The 20,143-nt window shown below is 61.1% G+C and overlaps 2 protein-coding genes across 4 annotated transcripts; one reads left to right on the plus strand and one right to left on the minus strand.

Annotated features, from left to right (window-relative positions):
- Positions 1 to 1,808: 1,808 nt before the first annotated feature.
- On the minus strand, positions 1,809 to 4,430 carry PGAM1 (phosphoglycerate mutase 1). The gene is made up of 4 exons (XM_014959093.1): positions 4,249 to 4,430; positions 3,618 to 3,892; positions 2,886 to 3,066; positions 1,809 to 2,782 (listed from the first exon to the last, which is right to left on the minus strand). The coding sequence occupies exons 1-4, from the start codon at positions 4,385 to 4,387 to the stop codon at positions 2,613 to 2,615; spliced, it is 765 nt and encodes a 254-aa protein (XP_014814579.1). The 5' UTR covers positions 4,388 to 4,430; the 3' UTR covers positions 1,809 to 2,612.
- Positions 4,431 to 4,705: 275 nt separating this feature from the next.
- RRP12 (ribosomal RNA processing 12 homolog) lies at positions 4,706 to 19,687 on the plus strand. Of its 3 annotated transcripts, XR_001413859.1 has the most exons (35): positions 4,706 to 4,873; positions 6,115 to 6,353; positions 6,455 to 6,538; positions 6,755 to 6,831; positions 7,017 to 7,122; positions 7,279 to 7,395; positions 7,510 to 7,648; positions 8,075 to 8,202; positions 8,491 to 8,589; positions 8,670 to 8,761; positions 9,731 to 9,842; positions 9,985 to 10,082; positions 10,612 to 10,726; positions 11,004 to 11,146; positions 11,666 to 11,787; positions 12,244 to 12,308; positions 12,419 to 12,581; positions 12,683 to 12,837; positions 13,208 to 13,275; positions 13,419 to 13,512; positions 13,719 to 13,877; positions 13,991 to 14,071; positions 14,156 to 14,261; positions 14,404 to 14,511; positions 14,608 to 14,765; positions 15,126 to 15,217; positions 15,330 to 15,488; positions 15,662 to 15,834; positions 15,975 to 16,091; positions 16,382 to 16,431; positions 16,704 to 16,782; positions 17,042 to 17,109; positions 17,518 to 17,600; positions 17,816 to 18,125; positions 18,675 to 19,687. XR_001413859.1 is itself a non-coding variant. In XM_014959071.1 (34 exons), exons 1-34 carry the CDS (start codon positions 4,735 to 4,737, stop codon positions 17,916 to 17,918), a joined length of 3,891 nt encoding a protein of 1,296 aa, XP_014814557.1. In that variant the 5' UTR covers positions 4,706 to 4,734; the 3' UTR covers positions 17,919 to 18,241. The 3 variants fall into 3 exon arrangements, 2 of the variants coding, with proteins under 2 accessions (XP_014814557.1, XP_014814568.1); XM_014959071.1 differs by lacking the exon at positions 18,675 to 19,687 and having other exon boundaries at positions 17,816 to 18,241; XM_014959082.1 differs by lacking the exons at positions 9,985 to 10,082; positions 18,675 to 19,687 and adding an exon at positions 10,142 to 10,239 and having other exon boundaries at positions 17,816 to 18,241.
- Positions 19,688 to 20,143: the final 456 nt, after the last annotated feature.

Here is a 20,143-nt window from a genome sequence, read left to right on the forward strand (position 1 = left end):
TTTTGCAGGTAGAAGTGTACAAGAGCTTCCGTCCCGGTGACATAGTCCTGGCCAAAGTCGTATCCTTTCCCCTGGTGCTGGGAGGGCTGGGGGTTTAGCTCAAGTCCCCTCCCTCCAGGACACTTTTCCCTTAACCCCCCCTCCGCCCAGATCTCGCTGGGGGACGCGCAGTCCAACTACCTGCTGAGCACGGCGGAGAACGAGCTGGGGGTGGTGGTGGCACGCAGCGAGGCAGGTAGGGCTCAGGGGGGGTCTGCTTCCTCCCTTTCCGTGGGGAGAAATGGGATTTCGGGAAGGGAGGGACCCCCCTGACGGGTGGTGTCCCCCAGGGGTGCAGATGGTGCCCATCAGCTGGTGTGAGATGCAGTGCCCACGGACACACACCAAGGACTTCCGTAAGGTGGCCCGCGTGCAGCCCCAGTTCCTCCAGACATAGCAGGGGGCCCTGTGGGGCGAGGGGCTGCTGGGGCTGGGGGGCCAGAGCAGCCCTGGGGCTCCAGCCTCCTCCTCCTCCTCCATGCGTGCAAGAGGCCGGAGCAGCCTGACAGGCCCTTTGCCAGCAGGATGGATTTTCTCTGTGGATAATAAAATATATTTTGAGAGCTGTGTGCTCCGCTGGGTTATAGCCCGGGGGGGTGGCCGGGGCTGCCCCCCAGGGTCTGGCTCCCATTGTGGGGCTGTGGGAGGGGGGAACGGTTTCCCCAGCGCTGCAGCTGGGAGGAAGCACGTGTTGGAAAGGGGAACATCCCAGCGGCTTTGCCACAGCGAGAGCAGCCCCCCAGAGCGCTGGGTTGTGGCTGGGTGGTGCTGGTTCCCCCACAGCTGCGGGGGAAGGCACGGCTCCCTGCACCGATAACCGGCTCCCTGCACTGATAACCAGTGCTCAACCCCGGGGCGCCCCATCTCCTCAGCCACACGTGCCCTGCCCACCTCTGGAGACAAGGGCCTGCCCCACCCAGAGCCTTTCCAATCACAGAATCTTCATGGTTGGAAGGGACCTTCGAGATTGAGTCCAACCATTAAAAACAAAAAAAAACACCACCACACACCACCAAACCAAAAAAACCAACACCCCATCACCCCACCCCACAATCTCGGGCACTAGAGCACGCCCTGAAGTGCCACATCTACACGGTTCTTAAATCCCTCCAGGGATGGTGACTCCACCACCTCCCTGGGCAGGCTGTTCCAGTGCCTGACCACCCTCTCAGCAAAGTCATTCTTCCCAATATCTCATCTAAACCTCCCCTGCCCCAACTTCAGACCATTTCCTCTGCTCCTGGCATTATTCCCTTGGGAGAAGAGGCCAACCCCCACCTCTCCACACCCTCCTTTCAGGGAGCTGTAGAGGGCAATGAGGTCTCCCCTCAGCCTCCTCTTCTCCAAACTCAACATGCCCAGTTCCCTCAGCCTCTCCTCGTGTGACTTGTTCTCCAGACCCCTCCCCAGCTTGGTGGCTCTCCTCTGGACACGCTCCAGCCCCTCAATGTCCTTCCTGTGGTGAGGGGCCCAGAACTGAACCCAGCCCTGGAGGTGAGGCCTCACCAGTGCCCAGTCCAGAGGCACCATCACTGCCCTGCTCCAACAGCAGTGACTGGGGAGCCGTGCTTTGCTCCCCCAAGAACACCTCCCCTGCCCTGCTCCAATGGCAGGGTGTCACCCCCACAAAGCCGTGCTTTGCTCCCCCAAGAACACCTCTTCTTCCCCACAACTGTGCCCGGTGGCCGCTGCTGCCTCACAGGCGTGTGACGGGGCCCGAGGGAGGCGCAGCCCCGGGGCACACGGCGGAGGAAAGCGCAGGCACCTGGTTATTGCGCATGACTCTTTATTGAACCGGAACAAGACAGCTGCTATGGTTGAACAGTTAACACTGACCCCGTGCAAGCCCAGGCTCGCGGCGCCGGCGGAGGGGGAGGCCACAGCGACAGGGGGATAGGGCACAGCGGCACCTGCTTCTCCAGCAGGACCAGGATGGACTTTGCTGGGGGAAGTACGTGGCGGACACGGGCCTCCAGACACCAGGCTCCCTCCCTTGCCCTTGTCCAAAGGCAATAAGTTAAAGCAGAGCTAGGTCCAGAGTGACGGGTGCCACCCCTGGGTGCTGTACTGCATGCACCAAAATACAACCCTCTCAGCAGCCACGCATCCCAGTCCCTGTGCCACGCACCCCGAGGGCAGGGGGTACCCATCTTCATCACCGCCTGTCTCGCGCTCATCCCGCTGCTCCCGAGATGACTAAATCAAGCAACAAAAACTACAGTAACGGGGTGACGAGAGCTGCCGGGGAAGCAAAGCAAAGGAGGAGCCTGGTACGGCAAGGGATCGCTCGACGCGTCCCCCTGCAGACGGGGCCCAAGGACTGGGATCTTGGCACGGAGAGGTGTGTGGGCGCTGCCCGGCAGAGCCAGGGCTCCCCTTCACACCAAACCTCCGCGCTCGGCCCCTCGCCCCCAGGCTGTCTGCAGAGGGGAGCCTGGTCCCGAGGGAACGGGCCTAATCCTGAGGAGCTGCTCCAGCTCCGCAGCTCCAAGTTCCTACGGCTGTGGGGGGATGTGCACAGAGGGGTGGGGGACAGCGGGGGGCTCTACTACGTGCTAGCCTGCTGCCCGCCCTCACTTCTTGACCTTGCCCTGAGCAGCCACGGCCTCCATGGCCTTGCGCACCGTCTCCTCATCCCCCAGGAACTGCATGGGCTTGACGGGTTTCAGGTTCTTGTCCAGCTCGTAGACGATGGGGATGCCGGTGGGCAGGTTCAGCTCCATGATGGCCTCTTCTGACATGCCTGCAAACACAGAGGTGCTGTCACTTGTGGCCCTGCTCACACAGCACCAGCTGGGGCAGCGGGGAGACCCCCACAACACCCCCACAACACCCCCAGCACGTACCTTCCAGGTGCTTGACGATCCCGCGCAGGCTGTTGCCGTGGGCAGCGATAAGGACTCTCTTTCCCTCTTTGATCTGAGGGACGATTTCCTCGTTCCAGAAGGGCAGAGCCCGGGCGATGGTGTCCTTCAGGCTCTCGCACGTCGGCAGCTGGTCCTCCGTCAGGTCAGCATAGCGACGGTCCTGGGGGAACAACCACCTTCACACAGCAGCCAAACGCAGTGGGAAGGCAGAAGTGGGGCCTTCATCCCCCTCACCCTCCCAAATTCTCTGCCTGGGGACCTGGTACGTGTAGGCAAAGTTGAGGTTGGAAGCAAGGAAGCACCTTTGAGGTTTGAGGCTGCAATCAGCCACAGTTGTGGCTGTGAGCCCCTCCTGGGGAAAGCCACACGTTGCTTGCTCTGGATGAAGAGACCAGAGCAAACATCCATGCACAGGTCATGGGACTAATGATTAACAGAGGTGTTGTCCCATCCCGTCCCATCCCATGTCCACCTCCCTTCCCCTGGCTTTGAATCTGTCCCTGCAGCGCTCAGGGGTTCAACTCCCCAGGGAGAGAGAAAGACAAACTTAGCCCAGTGCCAGCCAGCACCACACATCACGGCACTGGCTGCTGCAGAGGAGACCATGCACAGGAAACCAGACCACACAGAGGAGCCCAGACCACACTGCAGGGATCTAAGGTGACTTTCGGGAGCCTCCCAGTAAAATGGCTGAAGACCAATGGGCCTTACCTTGCTGATGGTGCTGTAGAAGGGGTGATCGGACTGCATGGGCGGTGGGGGGATGTCGTACGAGCGCCTCCAGATCTTCACCTGCGCCTCGCCGTGCTTTGCCGCCGTCTCGGCCTTATTCAAACCGGTGAGAGCCCCGTAGTGCCTCTCGTTCAGGCGCCAGGTTCGGATAACGGGTAACCACATCTGATCGATAGCATCCAGAACGGTCCAGAGGGTACGGATGGCCCGTTTCTGTACCGAGGTGAAGCAAATATCGAACTCGTAGCCGGCGTCTGAAAAAAAAGACGAGGGGGAGGAACACCGGGGAGGTGAACGCCGGCTCTTACGCAACCGGTGAGGGGCCAAGGGCGGCGGCGGCCCTGTGCCGGTACCGGTAGCGTCCCCGCCGCTGCCGGCCCGACCTAAGGGGGGGGCCTGGAACAGCGGGGACCCGACCGGTACCGGAGAACCGCTCCCCCCATCCCCCCCCGCCAGGTACCAGAGGCTCTCCCGTCGGTACCAGAGACCACCACCCAGCCCCAAAGGGCCCCAAAGGGCCCCAAAGTGACCTGCTCAGGCCCGAGGCGGCCGCACTAGGCCGCACCCCACCCTCACACCCCCCCTCCCCCCCCGCACCGGTAACCGGTACCTCGTAGGGCCTCGCCGCCGCGCCGCGCCTCCTGCTGACCGGCAGGGCTGAGATCGGCATCGTACCAACCGCTGAAGCGGTTCTCCAGGTTCCAGGCGCTCTCGCCGTGGCGGACGAGGACGAGGCGGTATGCGGCCATGGCGGCGGAGCGGAGCTGAGGGGAGGCCGGGGCTCGCGCGCTCTCTCATGCATACGCCATTCTAGCCATTCCGTACGGGTGCGGCGCCCCCCGTGCCTTCTCCCCCCTGTATGGGGTGTCGGGCAGCCGCTCTTGCTGACAGCAGCCTCTAAGCCCCTCAGGTCTTCCATCCAAGCCCCAACCGGGCGCGACCCTGCTTAGCTTCCCCGCCCTCGCTCCCCCCCCGCCCCGCCGGTAGGCGGAGGGCCCTGTGAGGGCAGCCGTGCCCTCACTCAAGATGGCGGCGGGCGCCGGAAGCGGAAATGGCAGTGAGCTGTGGGGGTGCGGCACGTGGAGCCGGTTCCAGCATGGCGCGGAGCGGGCGGCTCCGCTCGGGGGCCGCCGCCAAGCTGAAGCGGTGGCGGAAGGGCCACAGCAGCGACAGCAACCCGGAGACCCGCCAGCACCGCCTGGCAGCGCGCAGCCGCTTCTACAGCCGGCCGGCGGGTGAGAGCGGGGAGGCGGGCGGGAGGGAGGGCGGCGGTCCCCGGTACGGGCGGCGGTCCCCGGTACGGGCGGCTCCCTGTCTGTGCCCGGTGGGGGCTGCGGGGAGAGCCTTTGGGGACAGGAGGGCCTGGAGCCGCCGACCATGAGCTGTCTGCGGCCCCAGGAGGCAGAGGCAGCACCGGGGAGCAGAACCGAGCCCGCGGCCTAACGGCGTGTCTTCGGGTCCCAAAAGCCGGTGGCCGCGCCTGTGGGTGCTGCTGCGGTGTCCGGCAGGGAGAGGAAGGCGGCACATGCCTCTTTGGCAGGCCTTGTGATGGGGATGACAAATCTCCCTCCTGTTGGAAGGGGAGATCTCTGTCCTGCAGAGGAAGAGACGTGTCTGCAGCAGGCACTGCCCTCGCACAGCCCGCCCCACGCTGGTGTCTGGGGGGACAGAGGGACACCGAGCGTGTGCCCTGCCCATATGGTTGCCAGGGCTCCAAGCAGAAGATAACATGCTGGAAGGAAGGGTTGCCATCCAGAGGGACCTGGACAGGCTGGAGAGGTGGGACTGTGCAAACCTCATGAAGTTCAACCAAGCCAAGTGCAGGGTCCTGCACCTTCCAGTACCTGAAGGGGCTACAGGAGAGATGGGGAGGGACTCTTGATCAGGCAGTGGAGCCATAGGACGAGGGGTAATGGTTTTAAATTGAAAGAGGGGAGATTTAGATGAGATTCCAGAAAGAAATTCTTTCTTGTGAGGGTGGTGAGAGCCTGGAAGAGATTGCCCAGAGAAGCTGTGGCTGCCCCATCCCTGGAGGGGTTCAAGGCCAGGCTGGATGGGGCTTGGAGCAACCTGGTCTGGTGGGAGGTGTCCCTGCCCAGGGCAGGGGGTTGGAACTCAATGGTCTTTAAGGTCCCTTCCAACTCTGACCATTTTATGATAAATGGGGCAGAGCACAGGAGCACGTCAGCATTAAAGCCCTGGTACAAGCGAGGGCGTGTTAGTGAGGGTGTGATGCTCTCCTGTCAGAGCAGGCGGCTGGAATGTGCCCTGGTTTATTTTCACAGGAATTAGGAGCTCTCTCCACTTATTGCTGTACCTTCTCCTGTTGGGGGGAAGCAGCATCCACGTCCCACGTGCTGGAGATGAGCTTCAGCCGAGCTGGTCTGGGAAGGAGGGGAGGTGTTGGGGGGTTTTTGCGGTGGGTGGCAGAGCAAGGTGGCTCTGAGGTCCTGACTGTGCCTCCTCATCCCCACAGAGAAGAGCAACCTGACGGTGGACGCGGTGAAGCTGCACAATGAGCTGCAGTCGGGGCCCTCGCGTGCGGAGCGGCCGAGTGCCAGCGCTCGGCTCCGCATGGAGGAGGAGGAGGACGCCGGGGAGGCTGCCACGGAGAAGTCCTCTGGCACCTTCCTGAGCGGGCTGAGCGACTGCACCAACGTCACCTTCAGCAAGGTGCAGCGCTTCTGGGAGTCCAACTCCGCCGCTCACAAAGAGGTACGGGCAGGAGCGGGGCTGGGGGGTGGGTGTCCAGCAGGGGTGCCCCCCCCTCAGTTGTCAGGCTGAGGGTGCTGACCTGCTCCACTTCCCGCTCATAGATCTGCGCCGTGCTGGCAGCGGTGACGGAGGTGATCCGCTCCCGGGGGGGCAAGGAGAGCGAGACGGAGTACTTCGCCACACTGGTGAGTGCTGGTGGTGGGAGGAAGCTTCTGTTGGCAGCGTGAGTGGATTCTCGGGGCGGTTGGTGGTGGAAGGTGCTGTGCTCGTAGCTGAGGCCCTGCAGTCCTTTAGGTGTTGCGTTGCTCCTGGTTTCTTTGCCCTCATCCCTAAGTGCTGGGGATGAGGAAGGGCTGGTGCAAACCCCCACTCCCCCTCACTTACCCCTCCTGTGTTCCCAGATGACCACGCTGGAGGCCGTGGAGTCCCCTGAGTCGCTGGCTGCTGTCGCCTACCTGCTTAACCTTGTCCTAAAGCGGTGAGTGGCTGGTAGAGGAGTAGGGAGAGCAGCCCAGGCCCATCTTGGAAGAGGGGCTGGCACTGTCCCCCTTTCCAGGCTGGAGAGATGACCCAACCAGAGTGGGCTGGGGATGCAGTTCCCTGCAAGACTGCTTGCTGGCTGCCTGCTCCTCACGCTGCTGATGCACCTCTTTTTCTTGACAGAGTCCCAAGTCCTGTGCTTATAAAAAAGTTCTCAGATGCCTCAAAAGCCTTCATGGGTATCGTCTCCTCGCAGGCCTGCAACAGCTCCACCTCTGCCCTGCGATGGGTGAGTAGCCAAGAGGCAGCTGGCAGTGCCAGCTCTGGCCAGGGGTCTGGTGGGAGTTGGGTGGGACCTGCTGCTGTGGGGTGGTGCTGGGTGCTTGCCCTGAGGCTGTTGCAGTGAGACAGGGGTGATGCTAACGGCCCTGCTGCTCCCTTGTAGGTCCTCTCTTGCCTGGCCACACTGCTGAGGAAGCAGGACTTGGCAGCCTGGAGCTACCCCGTCACCCTCCAGGTCTATCACGGCTTGCTGAGCTTCTGTGTTCATACCAAGCCTAAGGTGAGCTCCACTTCCCCTGGCGAGGGATGCTGTTGCCCTTGGGGCTCGTTTCTGAGGCTGGCTGTGTGTCCCGGGCTCTGTGGCTCCTACCCAGCCGGGGTTTCCTTCTCCCAGGTGAGGAAAGCAGCACAGCACGGTGTGTGCTCCGTCCTGAGGGGCAGCGAGTTCATGTTTGGAGACATGGCCCCTGAGCATCACCCCGCAGCACCTTCCACCGCTAAGTTCTGTGTGCAGGAGATCGAAAAAGCCGGAGGTATGGGGTGCTGGAGCAAGGGGTCTGCAGCTGAGTGCAGGGGGGGTGCATGGCTTGGCTCTCATTCTCCATCTCTTCATGGGAGAGAGGGGATAGTTCATATGAGTGTGGGGGGGGCGCATGGCTTGGCTCTCATTCTCTCTCTCTTCATGGGAGAGAGGGGATAGTTCATAGGGACTTGAAGGGAAAGAGGGAGGGTGCAGTACCTTGGATTTCTAGGGAGGGTATGAGATGCTGGTGGGGCACCTAAAGCATTTTAGGGGGTCCTCAGCCATCTGTGTGTTGCTCTGCTCTTCCCAGAAGCCGTGGGTTGTTCACCCCAGCTCCATGGGTCAGTCCCAGTGCTGTCACAGGTGGCTTTGCCTCTGGCAGGGCTTTGCCATGGGGTGACACGGGCTCAGGCACTGCTCTGCTCTGCTCCCACAGGCACCAAGGAGGCCACCACCACCCTCCACATCCTCACCCTGCTGCGGGACCTGCTGCCCTGCTTCCCCGCAGCCGTGGTGAAGACCTGCTGTGAGACCTTGCTCCGAGTCATGACTCTCAGCCACGTGGTGAGTGTCCCAGTGCCAGGGGTGGCGAGGGCAGCCCCTTTCCCCCTTGGCTGCATTTTGGAAGGGCTTGAACCCCCTCAGCTGCTGGCTGGGAGCCTGGAAATGCAGAGGAGCCCGGAGGAGCTGGTCTTGCTGCCCTGCCTGCCATGGGAGAGGAAGGCTGAAAAGAGTGTAGTTGTAGCAACGCTGGGGTTCCCCAGCCAGAGCCTGCGTTGGGACAGGGGGCAGAGGGTGTGAAGGGGTGCTGCCCATCATGGAGCCCCCGTCCTGATGCCATGTCCTTCACAGCTGGTGACGGCGTGTGCCATGCAAGCCTTCCACAGCCTCTTCAGTGCCCAGGCCAACGTGACCTGCCTGCCGGCTGAGCTGAACGCCCAGATCGTCACCGTGAGTGTGGGGTGCCAGCACGGCGAGCGATGGGGCTGGCGGTGCTGCAGTGCCCACTTACCCACCCTCTGCCTCCCCAGGCCCTCTACGACTATGTGCCCAGCACGAGTGACCTGCAGCCGCTGCTGACCTGGCTGTCCACCATGGAACGGGCACACACCAACCTGGGCAGGTGCGGGCAGGGGCCATGACCTGGATGAAGGGGTGGAATGTGCCCTCAGCAGGTTTGCTGATGACTGGGAGAGGGGGCGGACACACCAGAAGGCTGTGCTGCTGTCCAGCAAGACCTGGAGAGGCTGGAGAGCTGGGCAGAGAGGAACCTGGTGAAATTCAACAAGGGCAAGTGCAGGGTGCTGCACCTGGGGAGGAATAACCCCCTGCACCAGCACAGGTTGGGGGTGACCTGCTGGAGAGCAGCTCTGAGGAGAAAGACCTGGGAGTCCTGGTGGACAACAGGATGCCCATGAGCCAGCAATGGGCCCTGGTGGCCAAGAAGGCCAAGGGCATCCTGGGGGGCATCAGGAAGAGTGTGAGCAGCAGGTGGAGGGAGGTCATCCTGCCCCTCTGCTCTGCCCTGGGGAGGCCCCAGCTGGAGCACTGGGTCCAGTTCTGGGCTCCCCAGTTCCAGAAGGACAGGGAACTGCTGGAGAGGGGACAGCAGAGGCTACAGAGATGATGAGGGGCCTGGAGCATCTCTGTGATGAGGACAGGCTGAGGGACTTGGGGCTTTTTAGTCTGGAGAAGAGAAGGCTGAGGGGGGATCTGATCAATACTTATAAATACTTCGAGGGTGGGTGTCAGGAGGATGGGGCCAGTCTTTTTTCAGTGGTGCCCAGGGACAGAGGAAATGGGCACAAACTTGAGCAGAAGAAGTTCCACCTAAACATGAGGAGGAACTTGTTTGCTGTGAGGGTGGCAGAGCCCTGGTAGAGGCTGCCCAGAGAGGTGGTGGAGTCTCCTCTGGAGACATTCAAACCCACCTGGAGACGTTCCTGTGGGACCTGCTGTGGGTGGCCCTGCTCTGGCAGGGGGTTGGAGGAGATGATCTCCAGAGGTCCCTTCCAACCCCATATGATTCTATAACTGGGCAGGGGGAGAAGCAGTTGCTTGTTCTCTCACTCACCCAGTCTCTCTTCTCCAGGCTGCAGAAGGACCTGTGCTGGGCTCACCTGCCCCGGCTCTTCTCGGCCGCCATGAACTGCTTCCTCTCCCCACACTCCCAGGTGGTGTCAGCAGCAGCGCAGACCCTGGAGGTACCGTGCCTGGGTGCCCTTCTCCTCTCAGGGGGCTCTGCCTGGGGGGTTGGGGCTTGCTGGGGGGCAGTGTGCCCCTCTGTGCTTTCCGGGCACTTCCCACTTCCCACTGCTGCCTTATTTTCCCTATTTGTCCTCGCAGATACTCCTGACCGAGTGCATTGCTCCCCACATGGATGACCTGGGCACCGTCTCTGCATCTGCCCCAGCCCCTGCCAGCTACCTCTGCAAGATGTTCAGGTGAGGAGCCGTGGTGTGGGACACATTGTCCCCGAGGTTTTCCCTATTTGTCCTCACAGATACTCCTGACCGAGTGCGTTGCTCCCCACATGGATGACCTGGGCACCGTCTCTGCATCTGCCCCAGCCCCTGCCAGCTACCTCTGCAAGATGTTCAGGTGAGGAGCCGTGGTGTGGGAGACACTGTCCTCGAGGGGCTGGCTGAGCTCTGAGCACCCTCTGCCCACTGGGGGGCAGTGTGCCCCTCTGTGCTTTCCGGGCACTTCCCACTTCCCACTGCTGCCTTATTTTCCCTATTTGTCCTCACAGATACTCCTGACCGAGTGCGTTGCTCCCCACATGGATGACCTGGGCACCGTCTCTGCATCTGCCCCAGCCCCTGCCAGCTACCTCTGCAAGATGTTCAGGTGAGGAGCCGTGGTGTGGGAGACACTGTCCTCGAGGGGCTGGCTGAGCTCTGAGCACCCTCTGCCCGCTCCCTGATCGGTCCTGGTCGCTGCCAGCGTGACCATCTCCTCTCTCCTCCCTAGATCAGTGGAGGAGGGCCTGACGTATCGTTTCCACGCGGCGTGGGACAAGGTGCTGCGGGTGCTGGAGGTCTTCTTCAGGAGGTGTGGGAAGCAGTGCCACCCCATCATGAGGAAGGTGAGCCAGGCCGGGCGGGCGCAGAGGTGTCAGGCTCATGCACGGGGGCAGGTGGGGTGGCAGCGCTGCTGCCTGGGCTGCGTTGCCCTCTCTGGCTGTGCAGCAGGGCTGTCCTGGTGCCCGCTGTCCTGCCTGTGCCTGGGCAGGGTGTGTGTAGCTCTGGCACTCGGCACGGGGACGCACAGGGCAGCTGGCATCCCTGGGCAGGAACAGTGAGTGACACACGCCAGACCTGCCTCCATGGCTCCTCTGTGACTGACCTACCCTGTCCCCACAGTGTCTCCGGTCCCTCTGTGACCTACGTCTCTCCCCACACTTTCCCTACACGGCTGAAGTGGACCAGGCAGTGGGGGCTGCCGTGAGTGCCATGGGCCCTGAGGTGGTGCTGGAAGCCGTGCCCCTGGAGATCGATGGCAAGGAGTGAGTACAGCCGTGGGGCAGCGGGTCTGTACCCGCTCCCAGCAGCAAAGGACACTGATCTCCAGCTGAGAAACCATTTTCCTCTTGTACCTTTCTCATCTGCATCTTCTCTGACCTCTCAATGAGCCAGTGTAAATGACCCAGCACCTTTAGTGGAACATTATCCTTTTAGCTCATATTTTCTCTCTTTCCCCCCTGTTTTCATACTGGGAACTGACCAGATCCTAGTCTGTCTGTGATACTGGCAATTTTGCAGCTGGTACCCCCAGCACCCTTACTGGAGCATTATCCTTTCGGCTCATATTTTCTCTATTTCCTCCCTGTTTTCATACTGGGAACTGATCAGATCCCAGTCTGTCTGTGATACTGGCAATTTTGCAGCCTGTTCAGTCTCCATGCAGTGGTGGAGGTGTTTGGCTCTGCCAAGCTTCCCTGTGCCTGGCTTTGGGGCTGGGTGGAGGTGCCCCGTGCCCAGGGGCTGATGCCACCTCTCCCCTGACCTCTGCCTTCCCTCCCCAGGGAGACACTGGATTTCCCCCGCAGCTGGCTCCTGCCAGTGCTGCGGGACTACGTGCAGGGCGCACGGCTGGGCTTCTTCACCAGCTACTTCTTGCCCTTGGCAGCTGCTCTGAAGAACAGAGGTGAGAAGAATGGCATGGTGGGGTCCCAGCAGGTGCAGTCCTGGGCTCCTGGGAGCCCCAGGGTGCTCCGTGGGACCCCTTTCTTTCCCCCTTCTTTCTTTCCCCCTTCCCTGGGATGGAGCAGGGCTTTGCCAACTCTGCTGCTCTGCTGGCTGCTCTGAAGAACAGAGGTGAGAGGGATGGCACGGCAGGGTCCCAGCAGGTGCAGTCCTGGCTCCTGGGAGCCCCAGGGTGCTCTGTGGGACCCCTTTCTTTCCCCCTTCTTTCTTTCTTTCCCCCTTCTTTCTTTCTTTCCCCCTTCTTTCTTTCTTTCCCCCTTCTTTCTTTCTTTCCCCCTTCTCTGGGATGGAGCAGGGCTTTGCCAACTCTGCTGCTCTGCTCATCTCCCCCTTCCTGGGACGGAGCAGGGCTTTACCAACTCTGCTGCTCTGCTCATCTCCCCCTTCTCTTCTGCAGCCACGGAATTTACCCAGGCTGGGAAGAGCGTGGAGGCCAAGATCTACGACACACTGCAGTGGCAGGTAACAAGGAGTGCCCAGGAGCCCTGCTGTGGCATGTCCGTGGTGCCAGGCTGGAGAGTGGTGACTCGGGTGAAGAGTGATGGCCTCCCACCTTATCCTTTGCCTTCCAGGTCTGGACCCTGCTGCCTGGCTTCTGCACCCACCCCACAGATGTGCTGGGGTCCTTCAAGGGGCTGGCCCGCACCCTGGGCATGGCCATCAGCGAGCGCCCGGACCTGCGCCCCACCGTGTGTCAAGCCCTGCGCACCCTCATCCACAAAGGATGCGAGACAGGTTGAAGGGGGGGGACAGATCCTCCTGGTGGGTCCTTGTCCCCTGGAGTGGCCCAGAGGGGGAAGATACTGACCCGTACCCCTTTGTCATCCTCTTCCTAGATGCAGAGCGGGCAGAAGTGGGTCGCTTTGCCAAAAATTTCTTGCCCATCCTGTTCAACGTGTACAGCCAGTCCGAGGAGGACGGGGGCAGCAGTGCTCAGCGCCGCTCCGTGCTGGACACTGTCCGAGCTTACTTGACCGTCACCGATCCCCAGGTGAGGGGGTGGTGGGGCAGGATGTGCTGGCTGGGGCCAGAATCTCCCATTTGGCCCAGTTTGATGGGGTTCTGGTGGGTGCCTGACTGGAGAGGACAGGAAGAAAGAAGCTGGGAAGAGAGCAGCCCTTCCCTGCCCTCGCAAGGAGGGATCTCTTCCCAGCCAGAGGTCTGGGATTTCCCAGTCTTGCAACTGCATCTGGCACATTGTGCATGAGCCCTTCAGGAATTTGTCCAGCTCTTTCTGGACCTGTCGGGCTTCTGGTCTTCACAAAGTCCTATGGCAAAGTGTTTGCTGGGTGGATTAAAAACTCTCGTAAAAGCGCTCCCTTCAGTCAGTTCTGATCCTGCTCTGTGTGCCTGCCTTGCAGATGGTGTGTGGGTTCCTGCAGAAAGCCAGCGAGAAGCTGACCAGTCCTGAGAGCTCTGAGTTTACCAGGTAACACCCTAATGGGTAAAGCTGCTGGCTTCCTCCGAGGCACTCATACTGTGCCACGTGGGATGTGCCAGTGAGACTTGCAGTGGGGGTCCCAGCTTGGCTGGGCAGTGTTAGTGGTGCTGCAGTGTCCTTCTCTGCTGCAGACTCTCCATCCTGGACCTGGTGGTGGCAATGGCACCCTACGCTGATGAGCAGTCCCTGGCTTCCCTGTACTGCACCATCCAGCCTTCCCTCCAGGTGAGCTGGCCCCCAGCCCCGACAGGCACAGGGCTGCAGGGGGGCACTGTCTGCTTGCTGCCAGCTTGGACCCGCGCTCGGGGGTGCTGAGCAGCTGCTATAAGGGACAGGTCCCTGCTGGGTGGCGTTGGGTGCTGTGGGGGTCCCTTGAGACGCTGTGGCGAGGGGCTGCCCTGATGGTGGGGCTGTGTTGGCTGTCCCTGCAGAGCAAGGAACGCAGCATGCAGAAGAAGGCGTACCGTGTGCTGGAGGAGGTGTGTGCTGCTCCCCATGCCCCCTGCCAGGCCTTCATCCGCTCCCACCTGCAGGACCTGCAGACAGCTCTCCTGGACTCGCTCAAGAGCGCGGCGTCCCCGGCCAAGAGGGTGAGAGCAAGGGCTGTGGTGGCCGAGCTCAGCTCCTGCCAGGAGGGGACAGGGTGTGGGCAGCCAGGTGTGTGTCCCTGGGTGTGCCAGCGCTGGGCTGTTCCTTCCCACAGCCCCGCCTGAAGTGCCTGCTCCACATCGTGAAGCAGCTCTCCGCAGAGCACGAGCCCTTTGTCACTGCCCTGGTCCCGGAGGTGAGTGTGGTCCCTGGGGGGATCCAACTGATTCTGGCCATGGCAGGGGGACGACGGGGTTGTGATGTGCTCGTGTGCCTCCAGGTGATCCTCTGCACCAAGGAGGTGTCGGTGGGGGCCCGCAAGAACGCCTTCGTGTTGCTCGTGGAGATGGGGCATGCCTTCATCCGCTTTGGGCCCACACCCCAAGGTGAGCTCTTGCTCTGCTAGCTCAGTCCCACGGCTGCTCCGGCCCCAGAGGGATCAGAGCTCTGTCCCACACCCCACTGGAACGGGCCAGGGGTGCTGCTGAGCCGGGGGCGAGTGAGGCCTGAGTCGTTCTCCTCCTGCAGAGGGCATGGAGCGGTTCCTGCTCCTGATCTACGCAGGGCTCACGGGCTCCGTCACCATGATCAGCTGCACAGTCCTGGCATTGACCCGCTTGTTCTTCGAGTTCAAAGGTGAGCGAGGAGGGTGGGGGGACGGGAGCAGCACCCCCCGGCAAAGGTGGGTGCTGGGAAGGGGCTGGCTGTGGCTGAGCCCTGCCGCGGTTACAGATCATCTGGAGCTGAGTGTGGTGGAGCAGCTCCTGCAGAACATCTGCCTGCTGCTGGCCTCCCGCACACGGGACGTGGTGAAGGCGGCCCTGGGCTTCCTCAAAGTCACACTGCTGCTGGTGGACCCCAAGCTGCTGGCCAAGCACGTCCAGACGATGGTGAGATCCCACGTGGGGTGCCCCAAGGAGGGTGATGGGACAGAGCTGGGGCTGCCTTGGGCAGCTGGGAGCATCTCCAGCTGCACCCTTCTTCTGTCCGGGAGCCAGGGGCACAACCCTGCTCTCGGTGGCTGAGAAGGAGTGAGGGGGAGAGGGTCCCTCTCCTCAATTCTGGCGTGGTCCTGCCAGAGAACCCCCCTGACCTGGCCCTGCCAAGCCAGGTAGATGTCCCCACGGCCCTGCCTGAGGCAGGCATGGGGAGTCGGCACCAGGGTGAGCAAGATGGCCATGCAGGGAAGGGTGGGAGGCTGGGTGCCCAGGGCAGGGGTGCTTTGGTCTTGAGGGTCTCTGTCCTGGCAGCTGGAGGCCATTGGGAACCTTTCAGACGACATGAGACGCCATTTCCGTATGAAGCTACGAAACCTCTTCACCAGGTTCATCCGCAAGTTCGGGTGAGCTGGGGGCTGCTGGGTTGTGCTGGAGACACGCTGGGGTGGCAGGGGAGATCCCTGGGATGCGGTGTGGGGGGAACTGGGCACTGACCACTCTCTGTGTGCTCCTCAGCTTTGAGCTGGTGAAGGGGCTGCTGCCGGCCGAGTACCACAAGGTGCTGGTCAACATCCGCAAGGCGGAAGCCCGAAGCCGCAAGCAGCGCGCCCTGAAGCAGGCAGCTGCAAATACGGATGAAGAGGAGGCACCACCTGCACAGCCCAGAGGAGAGAGGTAAAGATGGGCCAGGGATGAAGAAGGAGCAGCCCTCACAGAGAGCTTGGTGGTGAATCTGCTCTGCTCAGCTGGTGGGGACATCTCCAGGGCTGCTGGGCGCTGTGGGGCAGGCTGGGGTCTGTGGCCCTGGGCTTGTTCCGTTTCCATCATCCTCTCTGCATCTTGACCAGCATGGAGGAGATCCTGGCTGACTCAGAGGATGAGGAGGAGGAAGAGGAGGAACGGCAGCGGAGCAAGGAGAGGAGGAAGCAAGCCCGGCAGAAGGGACAGGCCTGGCTGAAGGAAGGGGAAGAGGATGAGCCCCTCAACTTCCTGGACCCCAACGTGTCCCAGCGGGTGCTGGGTAAGGAGCAGAGCTTCAGATGTGGCTGGGGTGGGATGGATGGGGCGGGAGCTGGTGTGATGCACAGGGGCTCTGGGGGTACAGCTGCCCCTGGGAGTGGGTCCTTCCCCAATCCCTGACCCCCACCTCTTTGTGAGCAGCCACCAAGCCAGGCCCCAAGCGGTCCAGAGGAGTGAGCCATGACTTCCAGGTGTCTGAGGATGGGCGCCTGATCATCCATGAAGAAGAGGATGAGGTGGACGATGATGAAGCCAAAGGTACTGCTTGGACTGGTGGAGGGCCATGCTAGTCTTGCTCTGGTATTCTTAATGGTTTTCTTCCTGCCCACCCGTATGTGGGAGCTTGGGGAAAATGTGGGTGGAAGCAGCAGGGGTTGGTGTGGCTACGTGTCACACCCAGTGGCTCTTTTCTGGGTCACTGCCACCCAGGGAAGGCAGCCCCCTCCATCACCAGGAGGAGGCTGGAAGCGGGCATGGCCACCAGTGCCAGTTTGGCAGGGGCACCCTGCTCCTGCATCCTGCACTGACCCTCTTGTCCTGTACCGTAGGAACAGACGAGGAGATGGAAGATGTGCTGCAAGATGTGGGACTCCGCAGTGTGAGTATGGGGCTTGTGGTCCTGAGGAGATGCTGGGGGAACTCAGCTGTGCCAAACCCCTGCCCGTGCCACAGCAGCCGCACAGCTCTGCCCAAGGGGGCAGTGGGGACACCAGGCAAGCGCCAGCCGCTTGGAGGGGTGTGAGAGGCTGGCTGGGGACAGTATATGTGCCCCTGGCCCCCCGTGGGAGGAAGCAGGAGCTCAGGGGTCCGTGGGAGGGCAGAAATGTAAGGACAAGCCAGCTGCAGGGTCCCCACTGCCTTCTTCTGCAGAAGAAAAGCCAGAAGCGTCGGTTCAGAGAGGAGCCAGACGATGAGGAAGCTGAGGCTGGGACCTACCCTAAGTACAGAGGTAAGTCCTTCATCTGTGCCCGGTCTGGGGCTCCCCAGGGGGCCAGAACCACGTACCCCCCATCTTATTGGGGTGCTCCAGGACAGCTGGAGCAGAAATCTGTGCTTGTGGGAAATGGTCACCCTTCTCTGCTCTCCTCGCACCCAAGGACTGGAGGCAAAACCAGGAACAGGTTCCCCAGCCCTGCTGCATTCTAGCACAGGAAATGGGAAGGGGGAGCCCCAGGACCCCTTTTCAACACACATTCCTTGTTTTCCAGCTGGAGGCTCTGGGATCCACCGGCAGCTGGGCAAGGAGCCAGCCATCGGTGCAGAGTACAGATCCAAGGTGAGGGATCAGAGGGGTGGCAGGAGATGGGTGGGGAGATGCCTGGGGCTCTGCTGGGGCAGGATTGCTGCTGGGCTGGGGGGCAAAAAGCACTGGGTGTTTGCTGAAGGTCTGCTCCAGCAGTGCTAAGGCTGAGAAGGTAAATCTCTGCTCCGAGAGGAGTTGTCAAACATTCAGGACCTGTGAACATTTCCAGCCCTTTTTGGAGTCCTGGTGTGGCCAGTTTTTGCTCAAAGCGGGTGTCTGTAGCATCACCTGGGTGGGAAATCAGCTCCAAGGGCCGTGTGCTCAGCTGGCACCCCGCTACACCATGGACTTTGGGGTGGCCGGGTGCCAGGGTTGCACCAGAAGAAGACACATGCATCTCCCCTCACGCTGCGTCTTCTCCTGTGTCACTCTTTCCCACAGAAAGGCAAAGGCGACGTGAAGAAGAAGGGCCAGCTCGACCCCTATGCCTATATCCCCCTGAACAGAGCTAAACTCAACAGAAGGTGAGTCTGGCTGGGAATGGCACGGGGTGGGGAACGGGGCCAAAACAGGGGTTTGATCCTGCTTTTCGTTGTTACGGTGGAGGGGGGTGGGGGAGTGGGTCTGGGAACTCCCTGCCAGGCTCTGCACCGCTCCTTGTGGAGCTCGGAGCATCCCTGTGCATCAGGTGTGCCCAGTGCCCATGCTAACCCAGCCTCCTGCTCCTTCTTCCCCCCAGGAAGCGGGCGAAAATGCAGGGCCAGTTCAAGGGCCTGATGAAGGGAGCCCAGCGCGGGGCCAAGGCCGGCCGCAGGAACCGTCTGAAGGCCCAGCGCCCCTGAGGAGCTTCAGGTGCTCAGCCTGCCCCTGCCCAAGGACGGACAACACCATGTGGCCTCTGGGCACGAGGGAATGGGGGCTTCATGAGTGGAGCAGGGGGCACTCCTCTGCAGAAGGTGGCCTGCGTCTGTTTGAGGCTTGGTGGGAAGCCACCCTGTGGCATTACGGACTCTTGGCCCAAGCCCTGCCCTCCTGTGCCTGGAGGAAAGGTGCTGGGTTGCCTGGCACAGGGGGTGTGTGTGTGTGTGTGTGTGTGCGGGTGTGTGTGAGGCAAATAACATGTAATGAATTCTCTATATTGATAAATACCTACTGTTCCTACCTAGCCCAGATTCATCCTTTCCTTCCCCTAAAAGCAGTGTGCACCCTGTCCCTTGTGCTCTGCCTGCAATGGGTCCTGCTGTGCCCCACAGGGCTCACGCCTGCAGCAGCCTGGGCTGGAGCCCTCTCCCCAGCGTGGAGCTCGCTTGGGGACTGCCAGGAGCAGCGCTGGGGCACAGGGCAGTGAGGCCACTCTGCTGTGTCCCGTGCCCGCCTGGCAGACAGGCTGAGTCGTGGGGTTGGCCAAAGGGAGAAGCCACAGACGGTGAAAAGTCCTTTGCTACAACCAGCTTCCTCATGCAGTCTCCCTCTTGGCAGCATCTTCTCTGTTGGAACGGGTCCAGCGGAGGGCCACGAGGATGATCAGAGGGATGGAGGACCTCTCCTATGAGTGGCACAGGGTGTGTGTGTGTGTGTGTGTGTGTGCTGGAGGAAAGGTGCTGGGTTGCCTGGCACAGGGGGTGTGTGTGTGTGTGTGTGTGTGCGGGTGTGTGTGAGGCAAATAACATGTAATGAATTCTCTATATTGATAAATACCTACTGTTCCTACCTAGCCCAGATTCATCCTTTCCTTCCCCTAAAAGCAGTGTGCACCCTGTCCCTTGTGCTCTGCCTGCAATGGGTCCTGCTGTGCCCCACAGGGCTCACGCCTGCAGCAGCCTGGGCTGGAGCCCTCTCCCCAGCGTGGAGCTCGCTTGGGGGCTGCCAGGAGCAGTGCTGGGGCACAGGGCAGTGTCCTGTGCCCACCTGGCAGACGGGCTGAGTCGTGGGGTTGGCCAAAGGGAGAAGCCACAGACGGTGAAAAGTCCTTTGCTACAACCAGCTTCCTCGTGGAGTCTCCCTCTTGGCAGCATCTTCTCCTCTCTTCTGTGCCGTGGCGGGAATGTCTGCTATTTGCCTGTAACTGTTTTTGATGCTGCCTCTTGCTTTTCTCATATCAGCTGTGCCTGGTTGTGGGGCAGAACAGTTTGCTGCAAATTTCTTCAAAGTGGCTGGAAAACTGCTACTGCTAACCTCCGTGCCTTCCCCTTTCCGTGAGAGCTGAGAAAATCCCTTTCCTCTGCTCTGGCCGCCTCCTGCCAGCTGGGCTTGAGCAGCGCAAATAATCCTCGACCTTTTTAGCTGCCCAGCCGTCTCAGGTTGGCCTCAGCATCTGTTTTTGTCCAGTTATTTCTGCACAGAGCCCAAAAGATGGTGTTTGGCTAAAGCACGCCAGTAGATCTGAGCGTGTGGATACAGGTCCTGTTGCTCAGACTGCAAAGAACATGTATTTGTGAAGGTAGCTGGCTCTCCCTTCCTCTTCTATATTAAAAAGCCTTTAGTCCTTTGTCATTTCTTGCCGTGGTAGCTTACATGCTGGAATTGCAACCCTTCTCAGTCTCCTAATAAGCTAAAGGGATTGTGCTTGTTCAGCCTCTTACTGCAGGCTGCAAATCCAGTTTTGTGGCTCTTACATGCTTTTTGTTGTTGGTTTGTTTTTTTTTTTCCCCAAGATCCTTTTAAAAGCCTGGGGGTGGAGGAGGAGCTCTTGTACTGGTATTGGCCCTGCCTTGTAAGGAGCACTGTCCCTTTCCTACTTCCTCACCCACGGCTCTGGCTTTGACCCTTGAGCCCCAGGGCCGTGCCGAGGTGCTGCTGCTCTAATCCTGCCAGAAGGGAGCCCACGGCCTGGCTTACAGGACAGGGGGCTCCAGCAGTACCTCTTGACCATGTTCAGTCAGCAGGAGCTACATCCATCTTCCTCTGTAGCCTTGGCCTGTTACCCTCCCTCCCCTGGGGGCAGGACAGGGGGTTACAGGCAGCAGTCACCTTCCAAGCCCCCCAACACCTGTAACAGGTCCAGGCCCACCACAGCTATCTGTCTGTCTTTCTGCTTTCTCCTTGGAGACAGGGCCTGGAGAAGGCT

Source organism: Calidris pugnax, unplaced genomic scaffold (genome assembly GCF_001431845.1).
Source record: "Calidris pugnax isolate Ruff unplaced genomic scaffold, ASM143184v1 scaffold4, whole genome shotgun sequence".
In the NCBI taxonomy this organism is placed as follows: domain Eukaryota; kingdom Metazoa; phylum Chordata; class Aves; order Charadriiformes; family Scolopacidae; genus Calidris; species Calidris pugnax.

Coding starts and splice junctions, on each gene's coding strand:
- PGAM1 (XM_014959093.1), bottom strand. CDS start 4,387: ATGGCCGCATACCGCCTCGTCCTCGTCCGCCACGGCGAGAGCGCCTGG. Junction 3,893..4,248: donor CGGCGGCGAGGCCCTACGAG/GTACCGGTTACC, acceptor CTTTTTTTTCAG/ACGCCGGCTACGAGTTCGAT. Junction 2,783..2,885: donor GATCGTCAAGCACCTGGAAG/GTACGTGCTGGG, acceptor CTGTGTTTGCAG/GCATGTCAGAAGAGGCCATC.
- RRP12 (XM_014959071.1), top strand. CDS start 4,735: ATGGCGCGGAGCGGGCGGCTCCGCTCGGGGGCCGCCGCCAAGCTGAAG. Junction 11,788..12,243: donor AGCTGCTCTGAAGAACAGAG/GTGAGAAGAATG, acceptor TCTCTTCTGCAG/CCACGGAATTTACCCAGGCT. Junction 12,582..12,682: donor CCACAAAGGATGCGAGACAG/GTTGAAGGGGGG, acceptor TCCTCTTCCTAG/ATGCAGAGCGGGCAGAAGTG.